Source organism: Chrysochloris asiatica, unplaced genomic scaffold (genome assembly GCF_000296735.1).
Source record: "Chrysochloris asiatica unplaced genomic scaffold, ChrAsi1.0 scaffold00014, whole genome shotgun sequence".
Lineage (NCBI taxonomy): Eukaryota > Metazoa > Chordata > Mammalia > Afrosoricida > Chrysochloridae > Chrysochloris > Chrysochloris asiatica.
This window is the reverse complement of record NW_006408532.1, coordinates 4,816,487-4,838,575: the sequence shown is the minus strand read 5'-3', so window position 1 is coordinate 4,838,575 and position 22,089 is coordinate 4,816,487. Positions and strand designations below refer to the sequence as shown.

Here is a 22,089-nt window from a genome sequence, read left to right as displayed (position 1 = left end):
TCTGTCAACCTCTCTTTCTCTGCCTCCCTTAGATCTGTGTCATCACCACTATCACTGGCTGACATTTCCTTGGTGGCAGGTCCTGTATCGGACACTATGACGTTAGAGGCAAACTGGACAAGGGCCCTGCATTTGGGCGCCCATACTCTTGTTTCTATTCTCTTTGGGGCCAGATCAGGACTTGTCCATGGAGGCCTACAGCTGGACATCATAGTCACACAAGTACCATGAGAGTCCTATCCTTTTAGGTCCTTCAGCAATTGAGTCTAGCCCCTCTGTCTACCTCACTTGCTCCAAGGAACTCACTCATATGACATTTGCCTATGCAGGCTAACTTTTCTAGGCCTGTGCGGGGTGCTCTATATGTGTGGTGGGAGAGGAGGACATAACAAAGGAGACATGGACTCCTTCCTCAAGGGGCACACAGTCTAATAAAAGGATCAGATGGCTCCAGTGCAGCAAAGTGTGCAAGGTACGGGGGTGACCGGAGAGGGAAAATCTTACGTTTGCCTCCAAGAGGTCAAGACCTACACTACAGAGGAGGTACCTGAATAAAGTCTTGAAGAATGAATAGGAGTTTACCAGGCAGAAAGTCAGAGAAAGCATTCTAGGCCGAGGAAAGAACATAAACAAAGGCTAGGAAGCATAAGAGTTAAGAGCTTGGGGAACCACAAATAATTCAGCCAGAGGATTAGTGGTAGGTCAATGGGGATGGAAACTTGGGAGCAGACCTAGGAGGGGTGTACAGAATTCTGAGAGACTCAGACTTCATTCTTTGGGTGAGGAGCACTTTCGGTGGAAGACAGAAGGCAGGGGGATGAATGGCTGTCCCATTGACCTCCCTGCTCTCGCACATCACAGAGCTGGCGATGGAGTTCCCCTGTCTCCCAGGAGTCCTGCTCCCTTCCACCTCCATGGGCAGGTCTTCTGTGGCAGATGCCTCTCAGGGGTCTAAGCCTGTGAGACCTGCTCCACTCCTCTGGGCGGTGGGGGGTGGCAGGGGCATTATACACTGTACAGCACTTCTCCCACCAGCTTCCAGGAGCAGAAGGATTGGTGTGAGTCTGTGCAAGGACCATCCATTGTGATCATGAGACTAGTGCCTCTGGATCTTTCTGAGCTGATGAGATGTAAATCTGGGTGACCATGCACACTGGTATATGGTGAACATGAACGTGAGCATGAGAGCCAGAGCTTGGGAGATTGAGGACTAAGCAGACACCTGGCAAAGGCAAAGAGGAAGAGACGGGCTGCCTAGGGTGGGGATGGGCCCTCCTGGGTGTTCCCTACCCCAGGCTGGTTGCATCCTGCCTCATGGCTCCTGAAATGCCTCTGGGTCTGGCCATGAACTCACTCTGGGCTTAGGTTACTGTGTGTATGGATTTCCATCCCTTCTAGCCCAAAGGTCTCAGTGTAAAGTGGCTTTCTCTCTTCCCTCCCCACTTCCAGGGTGACTATGTGTGTGTGTTGGGGGAGGGGATGGCTGCCCCCATTCTGACAGGTAAACTCAGTTGGGGAACTATCCCAAGGTCACATGGTCAGTGTGGTACAGTGAATTATTAATGTCTCTTCTAACCATAGTCTGTAGCTCCCACCAAACAATGTTTCTGCTCTGCTGGGTCTGGGTAAGCGAAAGTGGAAAATCATACAGATAGGGTGGCATAATGTTGTTGTTTTTAAGTACTTTTGAGTTGGTTCTGATTCATAGCTACTCTGTATAGGGTTTCCAAGGAGAGGCTGGTGGATTTGAACCACCAACCTGGCAGTTCAAACCGGCCTTGCGGTCCAGTGCATTATCCCACAGCGCCTTGCCAGGACTCCAGGATGATAGAATACAGCTGTGGATATTAGCAGAGTTTAATTGTAATTGACAAACTTGAAACTCTAGCATGGGTTTAAAATGAGTCATCTCAGAAGCAGGAAGAGGCATGTCACTACCATCAAAGAAGAAGAGCCAGGAGGGGAGCATGTCCTTTGGACCCTGAGACCCCTGTGCAGAACCCCTTGGACCCAGGGACAGAAAGCTGTGGCACCGGAGTCAGTGGAGCAGCAGCAGAACCAAGAACCAGAGCATGAGATGGAGCAGTGGGCTTCCAGCCCATGGAGCAAATAAAGGCTGAGTGACTTTAGGCAGGGGACTTATTTGTGGAGTGGGGTGCCTCCAGGCACTGAAGTTGGGGAGCTAGGCTTGCTGACCCACCAAGTTGGTGGGGTGATACGTCTTGTGGACATGTATCAGTAGCTGACTGGAACAACTGTGCCCTGAGCATTTCTGATCCTGTTAACTCCCCTAATAAACCTCATCACTATAACATGGTGTGTGAGTTCTGTATGGCTATTGCAACAGATTATTGAGCCCAGTAGAAGGTTGTGGAAAGAACGGTTGGTGCCTCACATATTTCTGTAGTTAGTCAGTGACAGAACCATAATTCGAACCCAGCTTTTCACACTCCACATCAAGTGGTGGGATTTTTTTTTTTTTCTTTGCAACTCTGGATTGCCTTTCTTCGCCTTCTACAGTCAAACAGACCTATGGAATCCAGAGGGTGGGGGTGGAGGGGGCTGGGTTGGAGGAGGCAGGGCCCGAGGTGAGAGGTGTGGGCACTCTTTTGGGGCCCCTCGTGGTTCTAACACAATGGGCACTGATCTAAGGGTGGCCCTGCTCTCAGCTCTTCCTTGCTGACAGAGAAGGCCACAACAGGGCTGGAGGCAGTTACAGCCTGAATGTGATGTCTAGCCAAAAAATGCAAAGGTCACATATAAAGGAGGCAAAGAGCTTTGATAGTGAAACCTGAACTGGTAGTTCCTCCAAAGGAGCCCATACCCATGTCCCGGGGCCCCACAGCCCCTGACCCGGCATTTGGAGTGGCATCTTGCAAACAGGTGAGCAGTCAGGACAGGACTAAAACCATCCATAGCTGAGGCCTCCTCCACCCACCAGCCAGACGGCCAGCCCAGCAGAGACAAGGGCTCCCGGGCAAACAGAGATGAAAGAGCACCTTTGCATTCCTCTGTAGAGACCCATTTAAACGCACACTCCACATGCTTTCATGGCAATTGGGATTTTCTCCTTGAAGGAGCATTCCTGGAGGGCTGTTTCCAGAGGGTGAGAGTTCCTTCTTTGCCCCTCCTGGATTCTTCTGACTGGTAAATAGTCATCTCAACTGAATAGGGGGCCAAGCAGCTGAGCAGCTCTTTGGGGAAGGTGAAAGGTCTAGTGGTGACCTCCAGCACCCCAAGAGCTGCAGCTGGCCCAGCCTCCCGGTAAAAGGCTACAGTCTGAGGGGTACTCCTTGAGGGACACTGACCTATGGTGGTTTCAGAGATAGCCGCAAACGGGGAAAGAGGTTAAAACAAATGTTTATTTAACAAATTATATTAAGAATACAGACAATCACAACAGTGAAACTCCCCTCTGCTAAGTCCAAGAGTCACCTCAAATAAATACACACAGTAAGGATGGTGTTGCTCTGGTGAACGCACACCTGGTCTGGGGCACAGTGTTCTGGGTTCTCATGGTGGTGACAGACACAGCTGCCCCGTGGGCCAACCACTGGCTTAGAGTACGAGAACTCAGTCTTGATCACCTGCCCTAGTGCCCAGGCTCCAGGGCAGCAGGGCACTGAAGGATAACAAGCTGAGTTCCTGGGCACCTAGGTGGGTGGACGGCTCAAGACAGCTTCTTCAAGGCTCTTCTTTGCCCTCCTCCTCAGCCCACCCTGTTCTCAGGGAAGCTGCAGCCAGACATTCCCAGTAAATGGCAAGTGATCGGGCTGCTGGGGGGCCCCCAGACCAGGGGAGTCTGTGGACCCCAGGAGCTCCCAGACTTCAGGGAGTACCCAGACCTCAGGGATCCAACCCACAGACCCAGAGAAGCCCTTGCTGGGTGGAGTGACCAGGCACGTCCCTGCCCAGAAGCTGGAAAGTCCATTACAGGATGGAAACAAAAGGTCAGTGTGAGGCACGTGCTTTTGATGGGACAGCTGGCACAGTGGCTTTGGGGACAGACAAAACTTGGGGTCAAATGGCAAATCCTTTCTTTGCCACTTACCAGCCATGTGCTATGGACAAATCTCAAGTTTCTTTATCTGTAATAAGAAGCAATAACCCACTTCTGGGGTTAACTTTTTTTGGGAGTGGGGGATAATGTGCTTAAATTGCTCGGCACAGTGCTTGGCAGGGAGTTGGTGCTTATAACATGTCAATTCCTCTTGTCCCCTGCCTGCCCTTCTGCAGGGCTGCCAGCCAGCGTCTCCAGTCACAATGGCAAAATCAGCGGATGGGCTCCACCTTCCCCAGACCAGGTGCCTCACCTGGCCAAGAAGTGGAATGCTGTTGCTGGCACTGGTTCTTGGACCTGGGGTGGGGAGGAGGCTTTGTTACAAATTTTGCAAGTGAACTTGGAGCCAACTCCTTTCTCCTTATCACCTTTGTGCCATTTTCAAGGCCCTTGGAAAGATGTACAGACTTTTCCGAGGGAAAGGAAGTCAATAGGGAAAGCTGTGCTCTGGTTTGGGTCTTTTCCCGAGGGGCTGGAGTGCTGGACAGGGACCAACAGCAGCAGCGGGTGTGCTGGGGGCATGGGGGTCCAAGGAAGAGGCCACTTCCTTCACATTGCCAAGAAAATCCTGTCCTTCCCTCCCCATAGTGACCAAGAAAGTCTGTGAAGAAAAGCACTTTGTCAAAGAAGAAACAAAAGGGGGCCCAGTTCCTAGTGTGAGCCACGGCTCCATGTATCAGTTCCACTGAGATGTGCATGAGCTCTGGCCCACGGTGGGCACACCTGCAGACACAAACATACACACACACATACACACCCCTACTGCCACACACCACACTGCTCGTCCTCAGTTAGCTCTCGGAAGGCAAAGAAACAGAGGGTTAGGAGCAGCCTAAACTACTACAGACATCAACCTGTCCTTAACACTGTCACTGCTTCATTATTCTAAGCTGCCATTCGGTACAAAGTTCACAGTCAAGGCTATACTTAAACCAATTCTGTAATGCTACTAGGCTGTCTCTCCAGTTCACTCAGGTCTGGCCTCTCTCCTGGGGGTTCCTCAAGGGTGAACACAACCTGGGGTTTGGGGTGGCAGGGCTGGCCAGCAGGACCCAGGAGAGCAGGGAGGGGGAATTGTGGGCCCTTCCTCCTCCCTCTGGCAACAGCACACACTGCTCACTGCTCAGCTCACCTGCTTGCTCACTGACCTTCTAGGGTCCATGTGAGCTGCTGATAGGAAGGTAAAGAAGGGCCACTGGGCACTTGCTTTCTGTAGGACAAGCTCATGACCAGCGTGAGCTGGCCAGGTGATCAGAGCCCTGCCTCCCACGCCCCCAGCCACCTCTTTCTGTTGTTACACTTCAAATCACACCATCTCTTGGTTTTGGACCAGACACCCACCCAAAAGGCAACAGTAAACACAGCTTCTCTGGGTTCAACCAATCAGACCAAGATACATGGTGACCCCATGTTATTTCAGGAGAGCTGTAAATCTGAAGGTTTTCAAGGCTGTGACCTTTGGGAGGCAGATTACCAGGCCTTTCTTCTGAGGTGACTCTGGGTGGGCTCGGACACCAGCCTTTTGAGTAGTACTGAGTCCTGAACTCTACAGAGTCCTCCAAATGCCCCCCGAAACACAAATAGCTTATTTTCGTGGCTCCATCTAGGTCAATTCATTAGCAGTCCTGTGTAGCATCAATCCTAGACCGATCTGCACAGGGACACCCATCTTCATCTCACAGGGCTTCTGGGGTGTGGGGAGGGTTTTTTCCCTGTCACCACACTACATGGGGGGTGCAGGGAGGCTAGTCCCCACAAGGGGCATCCTCAGGGAAGGTGGGGTGAGGCCACCACTTCCCTAGTACACAGAATTCTAGAGGTAACAAGGCTTAAGCAAGCACACTCTAGCCACAACAAAGATGAATGGACAGCCTGAGGTGGAAGAGTTGGGTCCACAAAAGGGTCGGAGGCTTGTGGACGCAGGAGGGCTGATGTAGGTACATGAGGTATTTTTTGCCCCAGCCCCATCTCTTAGCCAGTGGCCATCCCTCCTAACCGTGTTGGTCAGTTCTTCCTTCGGTTCATTTTGTGTCCAGCCAGGCACCTCTGCCATCTGGGGAGTTGCAGAGAAGGGTCTGAGCCTGGCTGAGGCAGCGGCTTCTGTCCTGACTTGCCACAGTCCATCCACACACATCAATGCTCCTGGACCAGAGTTCCAACCACCTGAAGAGCCACGAGAGCTAAGATACCAAGGCTGAGGTGGAATTCGAGAGGAAGCACCCTGACAGATGGACAACACAAAACAAGCCCAGTGGGGCTGCAATGGCCACCATTCTCCTGGCGACATGTTTGAGTCCAACTAGGCACCAGGCACTGCCAGTGGGTGTTCTTGGAACCAATGCCAGTTCTGGCTCCAGTTTGGTGGCCAGGGACCAGATGGACTTTTGTTCCTATTAGCAGACGCTATCAAGACACACCAGGATCTGAGAGAAACTAGAGATGCTGGGCCGGGTGCCCTCTGAGGCTGGGTGGCCACATACTCTGGTGGATGCCCATGGTTCTGGAGGCCCTGTCCCTGTGGTCACTGGGGGCAAGGCATCTGGCTGAGGCAGTTGGAGCTGCTGTTGGCACATGGGCATTCAAGCCCTCTTGGGGGAAAGGATTGAAGTGGCTGAAGTCAGCACCCTGGGCAGCAAACCTCATATCCACGCAGGCTGCCCTCAGCCCTCGGTCTTCTCCCCGAGATGGCCGGCATATGCTGCTTCCTGCCTCAGGACGCCCAGTGTGTGACAGAACCACTGAGTCCACAGGGTGTCCACTCTGGGCCACTGGCTTCTCCTCACCGTGGTGTTTTCTCAGGGTGTTCTCAAGTGCTTGGAGGTCCTTGATCCCATCAGCTTGCTTGAGTGACTTCATCCATGGTGGCCTGGATGTAGGGCCATCAGCAAGACTGCAGGGTCCTGTGCAAAGACGCGGCTTAGTGGGGTCTCCCACGGTGGAGTCAGGAGTAAAGGAGTGGGTGGGTGTCACCAGGTCCTTGGGGTGATCCCTGTGGTAGGAAGGGCTTTGCAGGACAACTGGTCTTTACACAGATAGGTTAGGAATTGCTGGTTACTACAGCACACACAGATTAGTCATGATTATGAACAAGGTCCCCAGACAAGCTGGAGGGTCATGTCAGGCAAGCCAATGAAGAAGAACATAACAACTCAGATGTCCAGTCTCCCAGACAATGTCCACACAGTGTGGGGGAGGGAGGGCTGGCTGGTGGCAGAGGGCTTCTGTCTGGGAGGGAAGGATAGGCTGAAGGGGTGGGGCGAGGAGGGAAGTGACCACAGCTCCAGCCCAAGCCGGGCCCCCATTCAGTAGTCTGGACAGGAGGCTCCTCTTCGCCCACAGCTCCTCAGGACTGCGGGATCTGCTGACACCTGGTGGGGCTGGGCGGGAGTCTGGCAGCGGCACTCTGCTCTGTTCGGAAGCTGTACTCGTACTGCAAGGGGTAGAGTCAGGGACAGAGAGGCAGTCAGTCCACGGAGAGCCCAGAGAAACCCCACCATATCTCAGATCTCAACCAAGGCCAGGGCTGGTCACCTCCGGGTCAGTGGACTTGTCCCCTGTGGGTGTGACCGGCTGTGAATGTGTGTTGTGGCGGCTGTCCATGCCAGGTGCAGACACACCTCTGCTGCCGCTGGAGACAGAGGAGTTTGGGGACAAGGCAGTGTCCACAGCTGTGGTGTGGATAGCAGGTATGTGGTGTCTCCCTGGTGCTCCTGCTTAGAGGGGAGACTGTCACATGGCTAGTAAGCGGCAGATCTGGGACCTTAAACCTGACTTGAGGATAAATCTTAAGCCACAGGTGTAGCCAGGCTGGCTTGGTGTTTCTTGGGCACTGTCTGCGGCACAGAGGGTGGGAGGCAGGGGCTTTCTGAGCCCCTCTGGACTGCTCAGAGCTTCTACACATGTCACAGCCAGGATTGTAAGCAGCTGCCTAGCTCTGCAGCCCTGTGCTCGACTGGTTCCTGCTGTCTCTCCACACCGGGAAGCCAGCCTTGCAGGAGCTGACCCTTATATATAAGCTTGTCTGTCTGACCTTGAGCACAGAAGCCAGGTCAGCCACAGACTGAGGGGACACAGACAAGGGGCAGGTACTCTGATGTGGGGGTGGGTGGGACCTGTGGATTTTCCAGAAGGCCAAGTGGGATCTCAACATCCAATGAGGGGAGGGGCGCTATAGGTGCAAGAGTGGGCACAGCCAAGGGTGCCAGTGAGGTAGAGAGGGGCCTATAGGATGCCAGGCTGGGCAGTGGGGGCTGAGGGCCATGAAGCTGTGAGGGTGGGGGTTGCAGAAGCTATGCCAAAGCCAAGCCTATAGTCATCTGAGTTTTAAGAATGAGGGGCTTACATTTATTTGGTCAAAGCCCTAGTATAATTTTAAGACCTCTGAACAGAATTTACACTTTAAAAAAAAATCAAATCAGGGCTTTCCCATATAAAACAGATGGAAGTGGAACTGCTCTAGCTAAACTTGTCCTCCATGCAGTGCCAGCTCCTTGGGGACATTGCACCAACAGGCAGCTCAGGGAGGAGCACGTGGAGCCTGCGATGTCCCAGGGCCCCACCCTGCTTACCTGCTGGAGGGAAGCAGCAGAGGCACATAGAGTACTCAGGGGCAGAGTAGGGCCACAGTGCCATAAGAGTCATGGGTGGGGTGGCCCAAGGCCTTCCAGGGTTTCTTCCCTGAAAGAGGAAGGTGCCTGGGAGCTGCAGCAGCCAGCAGCCAGACTGCCATGCTCAGCACTGCTACTCTGACAGTCCGACAGGGCAGACCTGGGACTCACAGACAGTGATCTTGGCCAGGATCAGGGTGAGCCCTGGACTGGTCCATCCGTGAGCAATGCGATGAGCCACCCTGAACCTGTAGCCACTGGAGGCAAAAGGCCAGGAGATGCTAAGCAGGGAGAGGGGTGGACATTAGGAAGCAGCCCCTACACACAGCATCTGTGGTCTTTTCTTCCTCTTCACCTCTGCAAACTCTAAAATGGGGTGATGATTTCTACTTCAGGGAAGGATTGCTGTGAGAGTGGAATTGGGTAAGGTGGGCTTAGAAGCCTGCCCTGCCCTGCCCTGGTACCAAGAATCCACCCAATGAATATTTGTCGGATATGGGAGATTTCAAAGCAGCCCTCAGCCCTTTACTTTCTTGTTCTGTAAAGGAGCAGAGCACAGGACTCCAGCTCCCTTAAAGTGGTGGAATGCAGAGCAGTCCCAGAGGAGGGCTTGGGGTAAAGCCTGGGATAATACTGCCACCTCGTGGTTGCTCAGGTGCATGCATGGCAGGTAACACCCTGGAAAATCCATTCCTTCCTTGGCTTCATCTGCACTCTGTGCTGGGTGATGGAGCCCAGCACGGAGCCCGGGGCTCACAGGGTGACGGGGGAGGGGCAGGTGAACCCCACTTCCGAAATTGGCTATACAGGGTGTGATGAGGCCACAGATACTCAGCAGCCTGGAGGGAGAGAGGAGAACTCGACGGGCTGTCTTTCTGTCTTCTAAGTGGAAGAGGAGCCTGACTGGGGGAGGGGCGGGTACAGAGAACAGCAGGTGCAAAGGCGCAGAGGTGAGAAGGTGCTTTGCATTAAGAGCACATGGGCCTGACCAGGCACAGGCACACAGTCTTGGGGGGGGAGGGAGGACAAGTTTGGAGGCTACATACAGGCTCCGCGTGCACTTTATCCTTCTAATGACTGGCTTTTAATCTTTCCTGGGTCGTGGATAACACCCATGCTGGCAAAGCCTAGACCTTTCCTCAGCCGAGAAATGCACACAACTTAACCTGGACTCCAGCAAGAGTCCCCCTTCCCGCTCCCCCTCCCCCTCAGTACTACTGTGGGGTGGGGGTGGGGGTAATGTTTAAGAAGGATAATATGCAAATTAAGCTACAAAAGCTCACCCTGGTGAGTATGTCTGGTAGAGAGGGGAAGGGAGGAAGGGCTGTGGTGGGGGCAGCCACGGGTGGGCACAGTTTTGTCACTGGCTGAGTGTGAGGTTCCTGAGGAGTATCTGGGGGAAGGACAGGGATAAGGGGTTGGGAATCATAGCAGTGGGGAGTAGCTGGAGTTAGGGGGGAAGGTGTTTCAGAAACAGCACACAGGATTGGAAGGCACAAGGTGCAGCCTAAGTGATGGGTGTCCAGGTGACAAGGGGGTGGGGGGTGAGGGCAGCAGAGCTTCTAAAAACCCCTGGAGACTATGGCAGGAGTCATTCTTAGGGTGACCGTTAGAGATGGATGACAAAGTGGAGGTGGGAGTGTGGCTGGGCTGCTCTTTAGGGGCAGGGGGAAGATATCCCTAGGGCTTGACAATTCTCGGCCTTTAATGGAACACCAGTCTCCTGGGGGCCTTGTTAAGATGCAGATTCGGACTCAATATAGAATCAGCATTTTCACCCAGCTCCAGGTGGCCTGATGTTGCTGATCTGCGGGCTGCACACTGAGTAGGAACATCAGTGGGATCTGGAAAGTGGATGTGGAAGGGAGTTGGACAGAGGGGAAGTCAGAGAGCACATGAAGTTAGGGCTCAGGGGACTGAAACTGGGCTGAGGCAGGAGGATGGACTAGGGAAGCAGGCTGGGGGAGGAGGTTTTGGAGATGGGGGCTGAAAGCTCCACTTTGGACGCAAGAGGAATGTGCCTGGAAGATGCCTGGGCAGTCAGCAAAGATAGCGCAACTCCTCAAATGAAGGGATGAACCAGTGCCAGATTCTCGGCTGTGGTCACTCTGCTCCTTTGGCAGGCTGTACGGGGCTCTGTGAAGCCACTGTCCCCTAAGTGTCCACAGTCTGCTGACCTGGGTGTTTGAGGGGCAGCCTTGGAAGAGGATGGGTGAGTTTGAAGAGGATGCATGACTTTCTGGGTGGGTAGGTGGGTGAGAGGTGACAGGGAGCAGGGCATTTGCAAGGCTGGGCAAACAGTGTTTGACTAGGGCAGAAGCGCTTGGTGGGGAGTGGAGACAGAAATTGGGACAGGGTGCCTGCAGGGATGGGCTGACTGCTAATTTCCTAATCCATTTCCATTCCGGCTGCAGGGGGTGGGGAGACACTTGCTGTCCCAGTATACTGGAAGAGCAGGGTCTGTTGGAGCCGCCCACATGCCTCCCCTCCCCCAGTGAGCGCTGCACCCTTGGGATTCACCCCCCACCCCCGCCTTTTTAGGCTATCTTGATGGCTGTAGAAAACCACCTCTGGTTTTCCCTAACTCCCCAAATGAAATTTCAATATATGTCCCCGACATAATCCCCCTTAGGCTTTGGATAACCCTTCCCACAGACACTGTCCTCTGCCTGAGATTGCTTGTCCCTAAAGTGTTTGCCCAAGAGACTGGGGCCGCTTCTGGAAGCCCTTTCACCCCCTTGGGCAAACAGCGAGTACCTTTGAAGGTGGATTTGGGCCCAGATATCTGTTTACTCAAGACATTAGCCTTCTGCATAAGGAAAGCCTGCACTCACGTACAAACAGCAAATCCTTTTTGAATTAAAAAAAATTTTCAATTAAAAAGCATTTGGGTTTACTTCCCAGAGCTGAGCCCAGCTGAGCAGCGCTGTGCCAGGGCGCCATCTGGTGGGCACAGACCACTATCACAGCCACACAGTAGCCCAGGGCCAGGGTGGATTCTCCCAGAAGAGAGACTTCATTGTCAAGGGCTTTCCTGGGGGCCTTGAAGTGTTGTCTCTGGCTGGGAGACCCTGCCATTGATGGCACCAGGCTCCTGAAACCTTGGTATCAAGAGTCCCAGCTTTCAAAGTTTTTTTTTTGTCATGGCCGGTGTCAATAGGAGATGCTGACCCCTTACCTTCCTTGCCTCACGGGCAAAAAAGGGGGCAATAAAACCTGCCTGGTCTACAAAAGTGCTATGAAAACCAACTAAGAGAATTACACGAAAGCATCTCGGAAACAAAAAAATGGGTTGTCAGTCTTGGTTGATCATCAGAATCAAGGGAATGTTTAACCAAAGATGGTGATACCTGGGCCCCAACCAGAGAGCTTTTGATTTAGCTGCGTGGCGGCAGACACCAGCAAGTTGGAAAAGCACCCCAGGTGATTTTAATAGTTAGGCAGGAGGCAGAATTGCTGCCTGAAAGTCTTTGACCAAATATATGAGAGGGCTTCAAAAAGTTTCTGGAAAAAAATGGAAAATAAAAGATTATGGAATTTTTCCAAGACCTTTTTGAAACCCCTTCATATTATTATTTGTTGTTGTTTAGTGAGTCAGTGCTTATAGCGACCCTGTATATATGGTTTCCAAGGAGCAGCTGGTGGGTTTGAATTGCCGAACTTGTGGTTAGCAATCCAGTGCTTATCCACCAACAGAAGATAATTAAGGTAATCATATACTTTTTGTTGTTGTTCTCAAACGCTGTGTCTAGTAATGATTGAATTCAGTGGCTCCAGAATGAGAAAGGTGGGTAAGAGATTGTTCCAACATCCCATTTTTCAGATAAGGCAACTGTGGTTCAGGGAAGGGCTGACTGGCTCGAGGTCACAGAGTTCTGGGCTGACTGCTGGCTGGGCATCAAGACCAGTATCTGCACTCCAAAAACCAAAGCCACCGCCGCTGAGTCAATTCTGATTCCAAGCGATCCTGTGCAACTCAGAGGTGGAGTCAAGACAGCCGGGAACCCAGCGAGTGTAGCCTGGCCCATCTAAGTACACCTGGAAGAGCAGGGGAGGGGGCCTCAGGAGTGGCTAGGTGAGGGCAGCACAGGGGTAGAGTAAATGGTTCGCCATAATTCACGGAGGTATGACAGGTAACGGATGCTGACAAGTGGCTTGGGCAATCCTGAAGGGTCCCAAAGGCAGGTGATGGGCCTGGCTCTGCACAATTAGAAAGGGGTGGTGCTCCCCTGGCATGCTGGGTGCCCTAGCGCTCCCACACCCTGGGCTGCTCCCTTCTCTGTTTCTGATTTGGTGAAGCCTCAGTGTCATCATCCACGGTCTTCCTCTCTGAGAATTTCTACTCTGGGAGGCTTCAGCTCTTCAGTGGACAGCTCACTCTGTGTCTTCCCTTCTATCTTCTGACTCCTGAATCCATCTAGTGAGGCCTCAAGCCATCTCAGTGTCAGAGTGCAGTGCAGATTTGGAGAGCTGCTCCCACACACAGGGCCATGGACCAGCTGCCTCTCAGGCCCTCCCTGGACGTTCTGCATTTTGGTATTAACCAAGTTCCCAGGTGAGAGCCCAAGTTGTGTCATCCTGAAAGGGGACAGGAGGCTGAAGGCATGTGATGCTTTGTGGCCTGGTTCTTCTGGTCCTCAGAAGTCCTTGTTTCCCACCTGGATGATGTTTCCTCGGAGACAGCTGAGAAACCCGATGTAATGAAGGCAGTTGTAGGGTCTTGACAAATATGTGAAACTGCTTGAGGCTGTTCACATGTAGACTGGAGTACCAGGGGATGCTTGAGGGAAGCTAGGACCATCCTCCTCAAACCACGTGGAGGGTCTCCAGAGCCAAGGAGAATACCTTGTTAGACCCCTCATTTAGTAAGACCCCACCGGAGAGCCTAGTGCTCTGGGCCCATGCAGTAAGAAGCAAGGAGTGGTCAGAGCTGTCCATTCTCAAGTCTCCATGGGCCGGGCAGCTTGCTGACTGTCCACCCCTCTAGGAAACTGACCACCACAGTGAGCACACTGATGCTCAGAGAGACTGAGGAGCCTGACCCAGGCCACATGGGTTAGGGACACAGTTGGGAGGGTCCTCTGACCACTATGCTGTCTGTTGGGTTCCATGACAACCCCACAGAGAGAGGGGTCAGCGAGAATCTTGCAATCATTTTAGGAAGCCTGTGCTCTTGGGAACTTCTGTGCTTCCATTTGGGTTCAGGAACTGTAAGCCGAGAGCAGTAGGTCAGGAGCTCGGAGCCCCAAGCCCCAGTCCATCTGCGGAAATGAACAAGGGCCCCTCCAAGGGCTGCACCAGTTCATGTGTTTTAGAAGCCGTGTCTGTCTGGGCACTGCCACATCTCCAAGCTTGGCACAGAGCCCAGCATGGAGTCAGGTGTGGTGGGGGCTCTGGAAACAGTTGCTGAATGAACACAGGCCTGTCCACTAGCTGAGGAGTCTTAACATTTCCATCAGTTCTCTGCACAGCCACCTCCCTCTCTTGTCCTCCTGAGGTTGGAACTGCAAAGCTTTCCTGCTTCCAGCACAAAACTCCCTTGAGGGGATGAGGTGATTCTGCTGGTGCTGCCTCTGAGGAGGACCTGCTGCTCTGGGCTGCCTGTCTCCCAGCTCAGCACTTCAAGAGTCCCCCTTCCTTCTACGGCTCACAAAGCACCTTCCATCCAGTGCCCAGTGGCCTTTCTCTGCTCAGTGTCTCTGATCTCCTTTTTCTGCACCGTCTCTTAAATGTGCCTTTCCATGTGTTGTTCCCTCTGTCTAGAACATTCTTCCTCCCTCAGGCGGCAAAATCCTACTTGTCCTTTAAGGTCCAGCTAAAGGGGCTCTTGTTTTGGGATACAGTCTTTCCTTCTCTAGGCTGCACAGCACTGTCTGTAACCTCCTAAAGGCAGGGTAGGGATGGCTTCTCAGCACTTCGGAAGTTCCAGTCTGGTCATGGCCCAGAGTAGAAGAATGGTAATGGATGGATCGGTAAGTGGCTGGATGAACAGGGGTGCATGAGTGGATAGATGGACAGACAGGTGAGCATGGAGGGTGGCTGGGTGGAGGAACGGCTTGGGGGGGGGGTTGATGGCAGGATGGACGGACAGATGGATATATGGAAGGACTGGGAATAACTCAGTGTAAAGGAGAGAAGTCAGCTAGCTTATGAGCAGGTGGGGGGGCCATTCTGGTTTCAGTCCTTTGTGGAAGCAGCAATGTAATGTGTTGGCCCTCTGAGTATAACTGTGGAATGGCCCCTCTCCCAGGGCACTGTCACTCATGCATGCAAAGTACTGAGCCCATGCTTGGCCATGGCAGCACATCCTCACCATGGATGATGAAATATGAGTCCAGATGTGATTTGTATCTGTGTCTCTATGCACAGATCTCAAGCTGGAGGTCTGCATGAAAAAGAACGCGTTCTCAACATGGAGAGGCTGAGAGCCTTTGCATGAAACACTAACATTTCCCAGCTCCTACTGAAAGCACAGCGGGGAGATGGCAACTCTGAACCTTCATTCTCACACCAGCCTCCTACAGGTGAGCAGAGGCCGCTTCCTTTAGAGGGACGTGGGTACTCCATTTCCCCACAGCCCTCAGGCCTACCTACAAACCCCTAAGAGGCAGAGTGGCAACTGCTAGTCTATCACTGTGACTGTGTGTCTGGGGATGGGGGTGGGGCTTGATGGGAACAAAGTTAGCAAAACAGTGAAAGGTTTCTAGTGCCCATGAAAATAGGAAAATGAAAGATAGGTTGAGAAGGCCACATGTTTCAAGTAAAAATGGAAGAAAGAATGTTTTATGGCAGAATAGAAGATGGCTGCATGGCTGATAGGGACACAAAACATGGCTTGCTCTTCTGGCCCTCACTCCTTTCGGGGATAGGGGACCCTGTGTGCAGCTGTCTGTCCAGATCTGGGAATGGTTGTGGCCCAACAAACTGTAGGATCAGTGCATTCTGTGCGCGCCAACAGCAGAAGTTACCAGACGATCACTGAAGAAGTGGACGTTTCATTCTACTGTCCCTTTTCTATGTTTATCTACAGAGACTACAAAGGGGCTTCCAACAGTTCATGGGAAAACACAGTGAAAAAAATCACAGATTTTCTCCATGAACCGTTGGAATCCCTGCATATCCCTAATGATACTGCTTTCCAGGTCTGATTTCTAGGTGAAAAACCAGAGGCTGTGGGGTAACTTTGGGAAGGTCCCCTTCCCACACTATGTCTTGTATTTATGCTCATGATCTACATACATGGCCCTAGTCTTCTAATAGTCCTTTTTCTAAAATAGATATTACTTTATCTAAAACATAAAGGCTAAAGTCATCAGGTCATTAGAAAAAGATAGAAAAATCCTTCTATGAAGAACTAGCAAAAGATCAAATATTCATTTTCACTTTAATTTAGCAGGACCGGTAACTAAGGCAGGTGATTCTGTTGACCTAACATCAACTTTGATTCAGCTTCATTTCGATGGGATCAATCAAGTTCTCTTACTGATATGATAACGCTTGGGGTCACTGTGGGAGCAACGTGTACAGTTGCTATTTAGCTAGCTCGCTGCTGGCAAAACCAAAAGGGCAGGGGGTGGGGGTGGGAGGGAGGGAAGCGGTAAGATGAGGGAGGACTTGTAAGGCTCTCAGAATTAGGAACTCTATTAATATAATTCACCGTATTAATATTCCTGTGGAGAAAAATATATGATCATTTCAACAGATGATTAAAAGACATTTATCAAATGCCACCATCCATTCCTGATAAAAACATTTAGAGAAACAGGAATAGATGGCTAATTTTTTAACATGATAAAAAAGATGTCTAAAGGCAGCAAACCAAAATGCAGCATTATGAGTTAATATTAAAGCTGGAAACTTCCCGTTAAAAACACTCGAAAGACGAGGTGGCCCAGGGATCTGAAAGTGCCGGCCAAGGTGTCAGACAAAAGGTAGAAAGGAAGCAGGCAGGCACCGGTATTTGGAGATGACATAACTGCCCGCCTGGGAAATCTAAGAAAAGCAGCTGAAAAACCACTGGAAAGAGTAAGAGAAGTTCAGTAAGAAAACCAGCTCTAAAAATAATCGGCAAAAATCAATAGCTTCTTTGTATATAAACTAGGGCTCTGAACCGGTTCAATCTGGTTAGACCCCCTGCTGAGAAATTCAGTTTCCACCCCAATTATACTGAATCAGAATCTACATTTTAACAAGGTCCCCAGGTGATTTTTATTGATGAATACATAAGAACCATCTGAGGATCTTGTTAAAATGTAGCATCGGATTCAATATATCAGGGGTGGAAAGGCAAATTGTCAGCAGGGGTCCTACCGAATGACTCAGTTCAAAGCCCTGATTCTAACAACAGAAAGTGTAATGGAAGAAGAGATCCACTTATAGGAAGAGCAACAATAAAACAAGACACTTAGGAATCACCTAAAAAGAAGTGTTGGATCTCTGCAAAGCACACTGACCTGCTCTGCAGAGGGGTAAAAAGGCAGATGGGGGAAATGTGAAGCATTCCATATTCTTGAATATAAAGACTTTCCTCTAAAAATGGCAATTATTTCTGTTTTATCTCTATACTCAATGCAATTACAATAAAATCAGCATGGAGTGTTTTTGGATCCTCAATATTCTCAAGTGCAGCTAGAAGAATAACCACATAAATACAATTTTTTAAAAATTCTGTGGGAAAAAAAATGATTAACAAGGGGGAACTAGTCCTATCATGTAGTAAAGCTTATAAGTTATGATTTAAACCAGTATGGCAGTCCTAGAAAAAAAGACCAAATCAAAGTAGAATCAAGAAATATTTCCATTTACCATGCATATTCTAAACTATATGAAATAGGTAGCCCTGAAAAAATTCACTGCAGAAAGATCTCTCTAAGAAATGTTAAGAAAACTGGCTAACACTTTAGGACAAAATAAAGCTGGTTCTGATCCTTACTGTTTAATAAACTTCACATGGATTAGGCAGTTGAAAACGAGTTAATGTTTTAATAGATAAAAATATGAAAGAGTAAAAAATAGGGGTGAATAATATTTATAATCTTCCAAGTAATTTACTTGAACACAATGCCTTTTTTTAAAAGCATGACATGAGGATAAACATTAAAACAAAAAAACAATTGTCCATGGAAAAATTTAAAATTTAAGTATAATTGTTAAGTGCTCTCAAGTCAGTTCTGACTCAGCAACCCTGTATAGGGTTTCCGAGGAGCTGCTGGTGGGTTTGAACCACCAACCTTGTGGTTAGCAGTCCATTACTGATCCTACAGTGCCACACCAGGACTCCATAGGTATAATTGTTCTTGTTAAGTGCTGTGGAGTCGGTTCCGATTCATAGTGACCCCGTATAGGGTTTCCCAGGAGCAGCTGGTTGAATTTGAACTGTTGACTTTACAATTCAAACCGACCTTGTGGTCCAGTGCTTATCCTACAGTGCCACATCAGGACACAATAGAACACATTAATAAGGTGAAAAGACCCTAGTCAAGGTTTGTGTGTGTTTGAAGATATGAGAGAAGTTGCTATCTCTAGAATATAAAGAGCTCTTAAAAATGAATTCAGCTAAATAAGCCAATAGTAAATAACTGGCAAAGGACATCACACAGAAGAAATTCAAATGGCCAATAAGAACATGAAAAAAATTTTCAACTTGAAAAATAGTTAAAGGTGATTAATTAAACAATGTCAAATATCCAAAATCCCAGAAATGCTTAACTATAGTGATTGTGTGGGTAACAGGCTCTGCCATACATCAATAGCGGGAGTTCAGATGGATACAACCTTTTTGGGAAGCAAAATGGCAATACATATTCTTCTAAAGAAAGATACAGGGAGTAAAGACATATACATACAAGGAAATAGATGGCAGCAGTGTAATAGGAAATCAGAAACAACTCAAAAGTCAGTCCGTAGTGGATTGCTTAAAGTATGGCATAATCACAACAGAGAACTATATAGGCATTCAAAAAAATGTGGCAGGTCACATTTCCACTGACATGGAAAGTGGTGCAAGCTATACTGGTGAGGGTGGAGGCAACTTAGAGAATATTATGAATATTGCGAGTCCGGTTAATGTTTGTTTGAATGTGTATATGTGTATCCCAGGAGTGGGACTGTGGGGCTTTACCTTTTATTTTATATGTTTTTCTAATGTTTGCATTTAAAAAAACCATGCACAGTCTTTGTATTCAGAGGGAAAAATGAAATATTAAAAAATAAAATCAATCCTGATTGGTAGTGTAGCTGCTTAAGATGATGAGCTGCCCAGAAATCCTTCACAGCTTATGGGAGGAGAGTTCATCTTGTCTGCGCTTCAGAACTGCATTTCCTGGCCTGTGGTCAGGCTCTTGAAGAGTCTATGAGATGTGGTCGCCAAGCTACTGTCCATATTTCAAAAGAAACCATTATACAAGTACGTTCAGAAAGGCCCTCCATGTAACAAATTCATTAAGTTTCTTTGTTTTGGGCTGAAATGATCTCAATTCAGTGTAAAAGCACTGATAAGATTTTAGTCGGCAGTCTGTGTCTTTGTGCAAAATACAAAAAAGAACAGACCAGATTAACTTCTATCTTTTAAACTAACTTTTATTCCATAAATTCTGTAGGCAGATTTCCACCCCTGCCTTTCCCCCCCACTCACCCCCAAAAAATCTCAGCTTCTTGAATGGAAAATAAGGAAATGAAAGGGATTCTGGATGGTACGAATGTTGAATCTCTTAAGTAGACACCAAAACCCCAAACCAAGCCTACTGCCATGGAGTTGATCCCGACTCCTAGAGGTTCTATAGGACAGAGTGGAGCTGCCCCATAGGATTTCCAGGGGTGTAAATCTTTATGGAAGCAGATTGCTTTTTCCTACAGATTTGGTTAAAGTCGATGGCTTTAACCACTGCACAACCAGGACTCCTTAGGCGATGGTGGTGGTTAAGCACCGTGGAGTCAATTCTGACTCATAATGACCCTGTATAGGACTTCCAAGAAGCAGTTGGTGGATTTGAACTGCTGAACTTGTGGTTCGCAGTCCAGTACTTAAACTATAATGCCACACGTCCAGGGCTCCTTAGGTAGCGAGAACTCAACCCAACCCACTGCTACCAAGTCACTGCCAACTTTTAGGGACCCTGTAGGCAGAGGAGAACTGCTCCTTCGGGTTTCCAAGACTCAATCTTTATGGGAGTAGGCAACCTCCTCTCTCTCCCACAGAGCAGCTTGTGGGTTTGATCCCTGGACCTTGAGGTTAGTAGCCCAATGCTTAACCGACTCCACTGCACACCACCACCTTTTAGGTAGAAAGAAGGCACCACGTTTTCCTGATGCAGTTTGAGATCTGACCACTAGATGGTGCAAAGGGACCACAAGTGTAGCGGTAACAGTTCCCTCCACAAAATTCTTTAACATTAATAAGCACGACGAATGCTTTCCAAAAGTAGGAAGAATGAACAATTGTGCAGGGATATGAACATTCTGCTTTTATAAAATTGGGACTTTGCCATTTCATTACTGATGCAAAAATCTTCTGCCTCACTTTTTTCCTGTAGTATCTAGGTCCCAAATCTACCCTTATCTCTTAGACACGAAGGAGCCTTCAGAAATGGATGTCCAAAAGTTGTGTTCAGATGTCTTTTTACCTCACACTGCCAAATGTGTTTTCATTAATTTCACCTCAATGTCATGACGTAAATGCTGGAATCGGCCCCAAGCTAAATAAGCAATAAGCCCCATTTTTCAACACACAAACACATAAAGATGTCAGCTCAAACTGTTTACTAATTAACACTTAAAAAGACACAAATTAGATATGCGTGGCTAAGAGCAATTATAATCAAGACGAATTTCTCTAGTCATTTGGGAACTGAAAAAAATGCCTAATTGCTGGAACCAATGTTTTAAAAACTGAAATCACGCCAGTTAGCAAATATGTTCATTTAAAGAACATCCCACGTGACTACACTCTTGAGAATTGACTACAAACATGAGAACAAGGAAAATATTTAGGTATAAAATTAAAATTTTAAGCTCCCTTAGATTTATAACTTCTTCATTAAATATGTCTGCAAATAGCAGCCCATAAAAACCTGTAGCAATTAAGTGGTTAAATGAACTGCCTCCCTTGTCAATTTTAAGGGAGTGATTAATATTAGATCGTCCCTTACTAATTAGACTCTCCCTCGTCTCTCCGCTTTAAAGTCAAGTGAAAGTAGAGGCTGGTTTGTAAGTGTGGTGGGCTAATGAGCCCTTCTGTGTGCCATGTTTTGACGGCAGCACCCGCTGAAGAGAAGGCTGAGGTGGGCTGCAGGTGGGATTTTTATGGAGCTGGAAGGCACTGGATTTCTCACCTACCTGATGCCATTTCATTATCGGAAACGTGAACTCCGAGTTGTAAAGGGCTTGGAGGAATTTATGCATGCAGCATAAAGTCTACAATCAAGGTACCTGTATCCTCTCTATCATTCCTTGAGACAAAGGGAGGCTGGGGGTGGAAGGGTCACGGGACAGAGGTGGGTAGCAGGTGGGGAGAGAGGACAAATAGGCCCCTAGTAAAGGTAACCAGGACAAGGGAATTATTTGAGAAACTGCTGCCTGGACTGCAGAGCCTGGGAACTCCCACCCTGGCTGTGATGGAGAATCCATCAGTTGGAGAAATGGGGCAACTGCTTACAAGGGAAATAAAGAGTGGCAGAGATGGAGAATATTTATATGCCCATCTTCTCACTCTGAGAGAAGATGCTTCATCACAGGGATCTGGACTGTAGAATTACGCTTTTCCCAGTTCCAGAACAGAGACACGCTTTTGTTCATACAGCGGGGAAGACAATAAGGGCTTCTTTGGGACACAGTCACATGGGGTCACCTGCTGCCTGGCTGCACAGCCAAACCACTGCTGTCCAGACCCAGGGTGGGGGAGAGTTTTTTTTGGGGGGCAATGCCAGAAAACATTTCAATGCCTGCTGTCCCAGCTCCTTCCCTTGTCCCTTGTGGCTTTCAAGAGACATGAGCAAAAATATGCTTTCTCTTCCTCAGATGAGTCCCCATTTGCCTTGGGATGACTGTCAATTCCCTGCTCTGACTCATGGGTGGACAAAGAATGCAGGAGGATGGTGGCCACAGGCAGACAGCAGCCAGGTCCAAGGCTGTGACTCCCTGGGGGAGCCAGGAGACTGACAAGCAGCTCAGCTTGAGTTTCTTCATCAATCATAGTTTTGTTCACTTGCAACAAACCATGCTACCAAAGAGTATTTCTGGCTTGTGAGAGGTTTTGGCTTTTCAATGATTGATTTTTACAAACATCTGCTTGATTGCATAATACTGATTTTAACCTTAAAGTATGCCCTTTATTCCATGTGTTTTATGAAACTGAACCCCAGTCCTACATCTGCTACAACTGCAGAGAAAATTCCTGCTCATACAACGGCAGCTACAGCAGCAGCG

The 22,089-nt window shown here is 49.2% G+C and overlaps 1 protein-coding gene across 1 annotated transcript in view; it reads right to left on the bottom strand.

Moving 5' to 3' along the window:
- Nucleotides 1-7,403: 7,403 nt before the first annotated feature.
- Nucleotides 7,404-22,089, bottom strand: part of MVB12B (multivesicular body subunit 12B) — a 239,734-nt gene continuing 225,048 nt past the window's right edge. The window contains exon 10 of the mRNA XM_006834971.1: nt 7,404-7,490. Within this exon, the coding sequence (XP_006835034.1) occupies nt 7,404-7,490 (87 nt within the window). The remainder of the gene's footprint in view (nt 7,491-22,089) is intronic.